Source organism: Sus scrofa, chromosome X (genome assembly GCF_000003025.6).
Source record: "Sus scrofa isolate TJ Tabasco breed Duroc chromosome X, Sscrofa11.1, whole genome shotgun sequence".
NCBI classification, from domain to species: Eukaryota; Metazoa; Chordata; class Mammalia; order Artiodactyla; family Suidae; genus Sus; species Sus scrofa.
In genome coordinates this window covers 34249520-34261800 of record NC_010461.5, presented here as the reverse complement: position 1 = coordinate 34261800, position 12281 = coordinate 34249520, and the positions used below count along the sequence as shown (strand labels likewise).

Below are 12281 nucleotides of genomic sequence, written 5' to 3'. Positions count from 1 at the left end.
GGCAGGAAGGAGAGGGGGAAGAAGAACAAGGAGATGGGGAGGGGCAGGAAGGGGAGGGGGAGAGGAGGAGGGAGATGGGGAGGGGCAGGAAGAGGAGGGGGAGAGGAACAAGGAGATGGGGAGGGGCAGGAAGGGGAGGGGGGAGAGGAGGAGGGAGATGGGGAGGGGCAGGAAGGGGAGGGGGGAGAGGAGGAAGAAAATGGGGAGGGGCAGGAAGGAGAGGGAGAAGAGGAAGAAGAAGAGGGGGAAAGAGATGAGGGGCAGGAAGGAGAGGAGGAAGAGGAGGAAGGAGATGGGGAGGGGCAGGAAGAGGAGGGGGAAGAAGAAGAGGGAGGGGAGGAAGGGCAGGAAGGAGAGGGGGAGGAGGAGGAAGGAGATGGGGGAGGAGAGGAAGAGGAGGAACAAGAAGGAGAGGAAGAAGGAGGAGAAGAAGAAGGAGGACAGGAGGAAGAAGAAGAGGGAGGAGAAGAGGAAGAGGGTGAAGGAGAGGAGGAAGAACAGGGGGGAGGAGAAGAAGGAGAAGGGGAGGGGGAAGGAGAAGAGGAAGAAGGAGAGGGGGAGGAGGAGGAAGGGGAGGGGGGAGGCAGGGCAAGGGAAAAGGAGAGGGATGTAGGGGAGAGGAAAGAGGAAGAAAAGAGGAGAGAAGAGGAGGAGGAAGAGGAGGAGGAGGATAAGGACGAGACCGGGAAGTACCAGGAGACAGGCAATGCAGAAGGTGAAAGGCAGGGAGGTCAGGGTGGAGGAAGAGAATCCAAAAAAGCGAGCAAAATCAGAGAATCTGCGAAATATGACAAAGGCAAAACATATTCAAAAAAGCGTATTTCTAATAGAGAGGGAAAGGGCAAAGAGCATCAAGCGCAGAGGCTCCAAAGGCCAGTGCAGGCCAAACAGCTTTTAGAAAATGGGCCGCCAGGTTCCAAAAAATTCTGGAATAATGTATTACCACATTATTTGGAATTGAAGTAACAACCTTTAAATTTGACATGATTGTGTCCAGCCAAACACTGTGAACACCTTATGTGTAATAGGCACTCATTCTGTTAAATCAATTGTATGTCACAGTTACTTTACATGTGGTACAGTAACAACCGATAAACGATAACTTGAGGCACTGGTAAATTTTGGCTCCTCTTAAACTAATATTTTAGTGTATTTTCCCCGATATTATAACTATATAACTAGAAAATATCAAAAGGTCATAGCATCTAGTGTTATAATTCCTCATTAAGGACCTCCTCATTAGGAAACAGGAGTCTATTGTAAAAGTACTTTGTGTGTGCGAATAAGTCCCTTTAAAAATGGCATAGATCTTTAGGGTTATGAAAACATCTAATTTCTTATATGTTAGCCTACTTTTTTCAGTCTGTGATTACAATTTGCCTATTGCATAGAATAATTTTATAATAATGGGTGGTATTCTAAGGCTAAAATGAGGAAGTCACGTTTTTTAAAAATACTACTTTTTACCTTTTATGTGTCTTTTTTGCAACAATCTACAAAGTGATACCTCTTTTAGTTACTGTTTGGTAAATGACAGAATATCTAATGAAAATGAAGATAAATGTACATTGTAGAATTAAGAAAAACTAAATATTGGCCAGGCAGAGCTACTCATTGGGCCTCAGTTTCCTCATCTGTACAATGGAATAGATTAGATGTTATGATAACTATAGCCCTTTGTAATAACTCTTAGATTCCAACGTGTTTGCTATTTGCATGAGAAAAAAATTTTAAGGAAGAAAAATTATACGTTACATTTAATCTAGTTTTCTGTAAAACATTCCTTGCTCTTACAGAGTTATGACAGCTTTAATGTCTCTTGTCTTCTGTAATTCTGTATTTCTGAACTCCCATAATTTCTGAGCTTTCCCTCTACTGCCAGACTGTCATTCTTAGTACTGTCATTCCCAGTGTCTGTTTCGTACCTTCAGTGTATTCATTCACTCTTCTGTAATTCTCTGTTTGCTGCTTGTCACAATGCTTCAAGTAAAATAAAAAATTAAATGTTTACAATCAGTAGTTGTTTGTGAAAAGAAAAACTAAACTGAATTTTAGAAAGGCTAGATTTCCAGGAGAGTAATTCTGTTGTATACAATGCAGCGAGTTTGATTGGCCATTATTCATAGCTTTCCTTTCCCAGTCCCTTCTACATCTTGGACACAAGGGATCTCTTATATTTCATTTTATCAGGGAGGATTTTGATGGTAAACTTCCTGGAACTTTTGTGTAGTTGAATTCTTTGCACGTTTGATTTTCCATGAATGAGAATATGAGGAGAAGGACTAGGATAGTAAGTGAAGACATTCCGAGGAGCAGTTATAAATCTTGTCTTAGCTGCAAGGCTCTTGAGTAGCTTCCCCTGGCTAGCCAAATATGCTGATTTGCATTGCGGTGTTCTACCAAATTCTACCACATTCATTAAAGTTAATAGAATTGAATTAATACTTTCATTAAAGTGTATGTGCTTTGTTGTTAGTTCTAGTGCAAAACATGGGTATTTCAATAGTAGCCTTACTTGAGGAGTTCCTGCTGTGGTCAAGCAGGTTAAGGATCTGGCGTTGTCTCTGTGGCAGTGGGGATTCAATCCCTGGCTGGCGCAGTGGGTTAAAGGATCCACCATTGTCGAAACTGGTGTACATCACATTTGCGCCTCAGATTCGATCCCTGGCCTGGGAACCTCCGTATGCCAAGGGTGGAGCCATAAAAAAAAAAGTATACTTAAGGAGTTCTCTTGTGGCGCAGCGGGTTAAGGATCCAGCATTGTCACTGAAAGGGCTTGGATTGCTGCTGTGGTGCAGGTTTGATCCCTGACTTCTGCATGCCGCAGGCATGGCTCCCCCCCCACAAAAAAAAGTAGATTTAAGATTAAATAAGATGGATGACAGAAGTGGGGTTTATAAAGGAAGAACCTCCAAGGAGATGAGAAACTCTTCAACTCAAGTCACTAACATGAAAGGTGTGGGCCTTCATCTTCCACTAAAAAAATAATCAGCCAGCAATACTGATACGATGTTCTTTCTTTTCTTTCTTTTTTTTTCTTTTTGGCCTTTTAGGGCCACACCCTCGGCATATGGAAGTTCCCAGGCTAGGGGTTGAATGGGAGCCATAGCCGCCAGCCTGGCCACAGCCATAGCAATACCAGATCCGAGCTACATCCTCAACCCGTGCTGCAGCTTGTTGCCAGATCCTTAACCCACTGAATGCGGCCAGGGAGCCAACCCTCATCCTCATGGATACTAGTTGGGTTCTTAACCCGCCGAGCCACGACAGGAACGTCAAACAAGTCATTTTTTTTTTTCTTTTTTCATTTTCGGCGGCCCCACAGCATATGCAGTTCCCGGGCCGGGGATCAGATCCGAGCCACAGTTGCACCCTGTGCTGTAGCTGCAACAATGCCGGATCCTTAACCCACGTGCCAGGCCGGGGGTCGAACCTGCGTTCCAGTGCTCCAGAAATGCCTCAGATCCCTTTGTACCACAGCAGGAACTCTGATACGATGTTCTTAAGATATGTCCCTCTCAGGATTTGAACTGGTCCAGGTAACCATTTGTAAAAAGCAATTCTTACCCATTTCTTCACATTTCCCTGGCCAAAAAAAAAATTTTGTTATGCTCTTTTAGAAACAGTAATTCATGCAGGCCTGTGCTCTGGTCAGAAGAACACTAGCCTAGTCATTTTGAGACCTGAATTAATACTTGGTAAAGTAGATCGAAATAACTGGTTCCTTTGTTGTCCCCATCTGCTTGGTTGATCAAGCTTTTGCTGATCATTTCTGAGGCAAATGTGAGTTTTGTACGTAGAATCCATTGAGTTACAGTTTCAGATGAGGACTCTGGCAGAAAAATCAGGTAAGCCCCCAAGGAGTACCACAGAAACATCTGCTGCTGGCCAGCAGCACTCCAGGTGAGTGCACTTGAAACGTTTTCTGTTATATCACTGTAGAGATAAGTTTGTTATATACATGCACATTAAAAAGAAAATTTAAAAAAATGTTTCCATGGAGGAAGGTGCTGTAATTCCTTCTACTGTAAAAGTTAAATGTGGTTTTATGTGCCCAATACCTGATGCATAACTTAATATTTGATATATACTATTCATTCAACAAATATTTATGTATTGAGCACCTAGAAGAGGACAGAAGCTTCCTCAAATCAGGTAGAGGTGAGGGCTGCTTACAGTAAACCGCCTGTGGCCCTCTAACCTATCAGAGGTTAGTTAGATACAGCTTTCTTGCAAGAACACCAGGTAAAAAGAGTTTCTATGGACTTCCCTGGTAGGTGGCCTAGTAGGTTAAGGATCTGATGTTGTCACAGCTGGGGCTCAGGTCACTGCTGTGGTGCAACCTTGATCCCTAGTCCAGGAACTTCTACATGCAGCAGGTGCAGCCAAAAAAAAAAAAAAGCGTTCTTATGATTTTGCCTTATTGTTGCTTATCAGTGCCTTTTTCTTTCCCAATACTCCCATGTTTTTAACCAAGACTGCCCAAAGATAACAATATGATAGGAAAGCAAATCTATGGCTTTCCTCCATGAAATCTCTTAATTAATAAGAAGAAAATCATTTTGTACCTTGGCTATGCAGAGTAAGATGTGGCTCTTGATCTCTAGGAACTCTTGGCGATTTCTCTAGGCAGACCAGAAAATGCACCAGTACAAGAGAGTCCTTCGGGAGTGGCACTTTAGCTGCCCCTGGGAAAGACGAGGAAAAGGCTTCCAGGGAGTGATGGTGAAATGTGAACTGAGTCATGACCAAAAAAACATACCTAGGTGAAGAGGGGGCAGGGCGATGGGAGCCAGGCTGACGGGAGCCGTGAGAGTGTTTCAGGGTGACTGCAGCCTAGAGTTTCCTTTGGTCTGGATAGAGAGGCACGGGACCTTCTGTGTTTTTTAAAGGTGTTCAACAAGAGAAAAATGAGCACACTTGGGCTTTTGTAGCATCGTTCTGGCAGCAATGTGGAGGGTGGATTGGAAGGGAACCGGACCAGACTCAAGGACCAGTCCGAAGGTAATTAGGGTAGACTAGGCAGAGACTGAACTAGGGCTGGACTAGGACAGTGGGATGGGGAGCTGGGGACGTATATTACTGAGAAAGATTTAGAGATAGAATTGGAGGACTTAGTAAAGATATGGAGCTTGGAAGGAGGGAAAAAGCCAAGCTTTTCTTGTTTCTTGCTTGGAGAATTGGGTAGAAAGCGTGCCATTCAATCAGTGAAGGCTGAGAACAGTGGAGTAGGGGCCAGCTGGGGAGATTGCTTGGGGCCTCTTGATCCAGGAGATGTTCACCAGGCAGATACATATCTGGGACTGGAGCTCAGGAAAGATTGCTGAGTTCACTGAGATCACTGGCTTATAAATGTAGGTTACAACTGCGGATTTGAATGACAGGCCACATTCATAATGTGAAAAGAGAACTGAAGAGAGAACTCAGGGAAACATCAGTAGGTAAAGGGAGGTTGAGAAAGGGAAGTCTGAAAAGGAGGGAGGGTAGGAACACCTTCTAGGAAACAGGGGCCCCAAGAGCCGAGGAAGGAGCAGTAGAGGGCTGCAGAAAGGGCTTCGGGCAGAGCCCACGTTGCCTGAAAGAGTGAACTCCAGAAATCTGCTTTGCAGAGAAAGAGATTCAGAATTAGATGTTAAGAAAGTAGTATCAAAGAGTGCTACTAGCATACTGCTCAATATAGGAAGGGAGATGTATGTTTCAGAGACTTTGGTGCTCTGGGGAGAAAAAAAATTCTAAATTTTTATTTACTGTTACTATATACGATGATATGTTAAGAATAGGATATTTCTGAAGTACGCTTATCAACAAGAGTCTGCAATGCTTTAAATATCAGTTGGGGAGGGGCAAAAATAACTTCGTTGGCAGCCCATTATGGTCTTCAGATTATTTGGGCAGAGTTGGTGCAGAGCACGGGCTCTGTAGTCCAGTGGTCCTGAGTTCCAGACCCGGCCCTTCACTGACTAGCTGAGTGGACACCTGGAAAAGTTTTGTTTTGTTTTGTTTTTAACTTTTCTGAGTCTTATGTCCCTCTTTTAGAAAGGAAGGGGTGGAGTCTTTTGATAATTAAATTAGTTAACACCTGGAACACATTATGGGTACTCAGCAAACACTAATCTGTATCACTTTAATTACCCCCTGTGATCACATCAAGCCAGGTATAGTGCTACCCTCATGAATCTCTTATGTCACTGACATGCATGAGTTTTGTTTCATGTGCCTGTGAACCCTACTTTTGTTTAAAGATGACATAGCAACCCCCCATTTTAGCTTAAGGAAGTAGATCCATGGGAATGGAATGGATTACAATAATGATAACCCTTAAATATGGGCTAGAGTGAAACTACCACTAGACACCGTACATGAGTCAAATGCTGCCCCTCCGCATTTGAACCGTGATGCAAGGCTAATGGCACTCACTTGGTTAGCCGGAGATTTAGATATTAGTGCTATCACAGGACCACAGATTTCCCTCTATATGTTAATGTTTTTATCACATAGTAAAAAAAAATCATTGACATGCAAAATGTAACCATGTATCCTGCATTTGTTTAAGATAAAGAGGAAGGTAAATTTTCTAGTGAAAAAGGGGTGGGGGGAATAATAGACTAAAACTGAAGATGAGAATGAAACTGTACCGGCAAGATGGTCAGTACTCTGAGCGCTGCATTCAGTTTTGCAGGCCACTTATCAGAGTCAACCTGTAATATATTGGGTAGTGAAAACAGAGGATTAAGGGAGTTCCCTTCGTGGCTCAGTGGTTAACAAACCCGACTAGTGTCCATGAGGATGCAGGTTCGATCCCTGGCCTCTCTCAGTAGGCTAAGAATCCAGCGTTGCTGTGAGCCGTAGTGTAGGTCGAAGATGCGGCTCGGATCTGGTGTTGCTGTGGCTGTGGTATAGGCCAGCAGCTGTAGCTCCAATTAGACCCCTAGCCTGGGAACCTCCATATGCCGCTGGTGCAGCCCTAAAAAGCAAAAAAAGGAAGGAAGGAAGGAAATAGAGGATTAGGAATGAAGTAAGGGATTGGCACGTAAAAAGAAGGGAAAATTTAGAGGTTATAAAGTAATGTCATTAGAAGGGAAGAATTGGGAAGCCACAACTGGGTGCAGTCCAGCCTGAAGACTTATTTTGTTTGGTGTACATAGTGATTTTTTAAACATTTGAATCAGATGCCAATATTGCAATAACAGGAGATTTTACATTACAAAAGTTTTTCAGACTTCTTTTGGGAAACCTGAGGGTCTGGGAGCATCATGCCCTGTGGCCCAGGTGAGGCCACCCTCCACTTTCCTGTTGTCCCGGGACTGCTCCTGACAGGCATCCACCTTCTTCCCTTGCTTGCTCTGGCTGCCAGATGCCTGGCAGAGAAGAAGGGGATGCATACAAGAGGGTAGAGCAAAGGAGTGTGCACTTTAAATGAACTATTTTCTTGCAATAAGATCTGGGACATGGCAAAAAGTGTCCCAGCTTCTTGTTTTTGGACCGTTCTCAATGCACACCAGGGATTCTATCTTACTTTTTATAGAGTGGCCTTTCCAAAATCATGTCTATCTCTATACAAATACTTATTGTTTGCTCATGTTATCTTCTCTGTAAACAATATTTTTCATCTCTATACAAACCCTCCCAGGTAGGTGTTGCTAGGGTCATTTTTGCATTTTGCAGTTAGACTGCAAAGTACATTAAGTGGGTGCCTGGTTCAGGCCATGAACAGTGGAGCACAGCTTGGAAAACCATGTTTAGGTCTTTGTAGCTAATGCCCTTCCTACTCTCTACTCCTACCTCAGTAATTTCTACTGTAGTTAAAACATGAACTTGTATGTTAATGCTTCTTGTCCTAAAAAAAAAAGATCTCAAAATTGAGATTTCAAAATATTTACTTTCCTACTTGGTATGACTTAGATATAAAGTTTTGTGCTCTTTTAAACTATTTGGAAAATATGTTCTCCCCTGTATGACACTGAGGCATGTCATAAATCCAGAATTGTAACACAAAATTTGATGCTTTGTAGTCCTTTTTTTGACTTAAGAAAAACCTCTTTGGAAGATATGTACAGACAAGTATATATCTCATACGTGTATAGCTCCATGTATTTTCCACAAACTGAACACACTCATATACTCAACACCCAGATCAAGGAAGAGCAGAGCATCAGCTCCCTAGAAACTCCTTTAGCCCTCTTCCCGCCATTTCCCGTCCCCCTCCAAGGGTTACCGCTAGGCCAACTTGTGATAGCAGTCTCTAGTCTGTAAAGCAGGCAGTGTAATCGTATTCTGAGGGAGACTGAAGCCTCATGAAGAAAAGTTAGTTTCTTGATATTTCCTATAAGAAATGTAAAAAGTGCTGCCCTGGCCCAGGCCAAAGACTGTAGCTCCCTGTGCTGGGTCTGACCAGTGAGACAAGGCTCCGTTTGTGGGAGCCAGGCCCGGGCATTTCTCCACTGAGGTCCTACCACAAGAAGCATTTCCACTGACTCCTCCAGACCACTTCTTTCCATCTTCTGTGCTTCTGGTGCAAGAATGTATTTACACTTTATCCTTTCTTTTTATAAAATGACAGTATACTGCTAATCTCTCCTCAGTTGTTTCAGTTTGAAGGTAAGTGCTGTATGTGATCTAAAGTAGTTGTCCAGATGTACATAGATTAATTTTAAGTGTGCTTAAGTAAGTGCAAAATGCTCCAATTGATGATGTGATTTCTACCGCAAATGCCATTTTCTAAGAGCTTTCTCAAACTTAGAAAATGATATAGTTCCAACAGTTCATTGTTATAGATTGTTATTGAGTGAAATTGTAGCTCATTTTAAGAGATGAGTGTTTTGTGTATTTCTAAAGTAAGATAAAACTCCATGTTTCTTTTTTAATGGCATGATATCCTACAGATACATTACTACCGTGGTCAACGAGCACAGTTGGAGTTGATACAGGTCCTAGATTAGTCAAACTCTCCGAGTAACGGGTAACGAGGACTTTGATGGAACACAGCTCACTGACCCTTCCTCTGGGAGATAAACGGGCAGAGTGTGAAATTCTCTGTCCCAGGAGCTCTGGTCTTTCTGGTTGGCCTTCATATATTTACATGTATGAATACCTGTGTATATCAGGCCAAGTCTTCAATCTAGGAATCTTGCTTTCCATTCCCTTCCAAAGTAAAATGATCTCTGATCATGTTAGCTACTTGTAATGTGCATCTGGCTAGCCATAATATTAAGTCACTTAGAGGGGAAATCATGCAGAAGAAAAAGAAAGCTTTAGAAGGTCTTCGTAAATGGTAGCTATCTTGTCGTTAACCCTACCCAACCTAAGCATGGAGCACGTCCTTTGATATAACCCTCTACCTTGGTACCAAGTTCCCCTCTCCTGCATTCCCCTCCCAAGTGCACAGTGCCTCATGACCTTGACTAACCTAAGTTCAGCTCGCCCAGAGTAACTTCTGAAACTCTTTTTTAAATCTCAAGGCTTCACTTCTGGATTGCTTGTCCTCAGTGGGAATGCTGTCTGGCCATAGCCTTAGTGCCACTGGCCTGAGGATGCCACTTGTATCTTTTACTAAGGTGTGAAATATAAACACATTCTTTCCCTAGCCTGAACTCTCACATTTTTATTTTTGCCAAAAAAAAAAAGGTGAGTTAATAATTAGGGGCATTCTTTTCAAACTACCCAATGAAGATTCTTTTGGGTGTCAGGCGTCTCCTTAACCGAATAGCCACCAGGAAGGTGACTGTGAGAAGCTGGTTACAGTGTTGAAGGGATTTAAAGGGCACATAAGGCTTCAGGCAAATATGGCCAAGGTGAAGTTTGTAAAAACATTCTTCAAGAGAGTGGATGGCACAGATTACTTACTGTGTCACCTATTTTAGGGGTTGTTATGCCTTTAGTGAAACACATAAATGAAAAGCATAGGAAAAATATCCAATAAGGAGTCCAGTCTCCTAATGACAAAAACTAAGCAGTATTCCACCCAAAATATGAAATGGCAAAAGAAAAAAAAAAAAACTCAATATAGAATAAAGGATAAAACTAATATTTTCTGCCTTTACTTAATAAGCATTACATGATTTATTACCAGTGTATCAAGTCCATAGACAGGCTGTTTTATAATTTGGATTTGCTGGACAGGAGCCAGATGGACTAAATTCTGCCGCTCTTCAGCTTTCCATCTGCTTTAGGTAACTAAGAGCAGACCATTTAAACTGCCTATGGCCCTTTATCTTTTTCCCAGAGTGTAAGTAATTATAGTTACCTTTCTCTTGTGAATATTGTTGAATTGTACTTCTAAAGTGATTTTAAATCCCTTTGTTTTGGAAAATGAACATAATATATAGATGTGATTGTTATAATGTTACTCTAGATGGAAAGATTTTTAACTTCTCTAAGATTCACAAGCATTCTTTTGAGACAGCCCAGAAAGCGTTTTGTTTTTCCACTTTAACTTTACCATAGGTGCACAAAGAACTCTGGGAACCCTAGTCGTTGAAAATGTTGAAGTAGAACAACATGCGTGAAATCCTTGGTAATATAGTAACTCGATATGCTGCGTGGATTATGCAGTATTTTATTTCTTTGACTCTAATATTTGAATTCATGGTCGTTGTGTTCTTTGAGATAGCATAAATTATTTATAGCAGCCATATCAAATCTTTTTTTAAGGAAATGTTAATTCTTCCTTGATTATCAATTTTTTCACAGGATCAGGAATCTTCAGAACATGAAGAATCAGAAGACGTGGATGAGGAAACGGAGGACTGTCTAGAAGACAAGAAGAAAGCCATAGGAGATAATAAAAGTGCTCCTAAAGACGACCACAGTGAAACCCCCAACAGATCAATTGAAAAGGTATTGACAGCCATTGAAAAGGTATGATGACATGTGCTTAAATCCTGAGAGCCTGCCCAAGAGAGAGTGAATAGGTCCCCTGGTCTCTGCAGAGGTCAGATTCCATCTTCTTTGCAGAGCAGAAATACTTCTATGAATAACTTGATTCATGTACTATAGGAAAAGCTTTGACAAATTTATCATTCAGGTACCCTTTTTTCCCCTACCATTCTTTCCACACTTTTTGGTAGCATTCTGTTTCTCACGTGAGTGGAAGTCAATTGATACGGGCCAGCATAGTACACTGTTGAGAAACGAATCAACAAGTTCAGCACTAGGTCCTTGAAATGATAAAATTACCCTGTACTGGTGGCAGAAATGAAATGCATGTGCGCACCCATATATCTGCTTATTTACATGTGTGTGGACACGTCAAAGTTGTTCCCAGCGATGTTTGCCATTGTGATCCATTCTACACAGATGTTGTCTACAAGAAAGTACTTATGGGAGGAATGGGCGGAGGCCATTCCTGAAAGTCATCCTGAAAGTTGGCGCTAGGGGTGCCAAAAACATCTCTTGCATTTGGCAGTTTTACATAAGACTGACCCTGCTAGGAGACAGTTGGTAGGTTTGCTAGCACTACTCTGGATTCATTTCAAAGCTGTGGAATTCAGAAACCCAAACTGAATGATACTGTATTGATTGATTTTCATTTCATCGTTTTGCAAAGAGCTCCGAGTATATCATGTCTTCTCATTGATGAAACGCTATCATCACTGGTCTGTGCGAGGTTTTTCCTCTCTTTATTTAAATTGGTTTCCTTTGAGCCCCATTCCCCTTTTCCCTTACATAGACAACCGTTGAAACATACTTATCCTTTTATTTGAATATATACTTGTAAAAACATGTATTGTTTTGTGTGTATGTATTTTTCATTTACAAAATGGCTTGTGCTCTAGAGATCATTCTCTTCCTTGCTTCCTTCTTTTTCCAAGACTCCTTCCTCTCACTGAGAAGAAAGGAAAGATTCTGTTTTTTTTGTTTTTTGGGTGGTTTTTTGTTTTTTTTTTTTGTTTTTTTTTTTGGCCTCACCTGCAGTATATGGAAGTTCCTGGGCCAGGGATCAAACCTATGCCCCCACAGCAACTCAAGCCGCTGCAGTGACAACACCAGATCCTTAACCCACTGTGCCGTAAGGGAACTTTGAAAGATTGTGTTTTATAAGGAACATTTATCAGTTCTAGTTAGGGTGGTCCCTAAAATGCTTTAGCATAGAATTCATTAAACTCCAAATTGACATTATAAAATGTTGAGCTAATTCATATACCAATTAATGTTCCTAAAACTTGTTCAAGTAGACTTTTGAATATACAATTGTTGTTAATCATACAGTATTAAGCTGGGAGGGACAGCAATGATCACTCAGCATCTAAGGCAAGAGTCCGGCAAAGAGAAATCGTCACATG

The 12281-nt window shown here is 41.8% G+C and overlaps 1 protein-coding gene across 10 annotated transcripts in view; it reads left to right on the top strand.

Moving 5' to 3' along the window:
• The window catches only part of RPGR (retinitis pigmentosa GTPase regulator), a 283854-nt gene that overhangs the window by 261014 nt on the left and 10559 nt on the right, over nt 1–12281 (top strand). For 6 of the 10 annotated variants that reach the window (XM_021080795.1, XM_021080799.1, XM_021080793.1 and 3 more), the window contains one exon: nt 10690–10857. In XM_021080795.1, coding sequence (XP_020936454.1) covers nt 10690–10857 — 168 coding nt within the window. Of the gene's footprint in view, nt 1–109; nt 10858–12281 lie in introns of all 10 variants that reach the window. The other 4 variants (XM_021080794.1, XM_021080801.1, XM_021080798.1 and 1 more) reach the window with 2 other exon arrangements.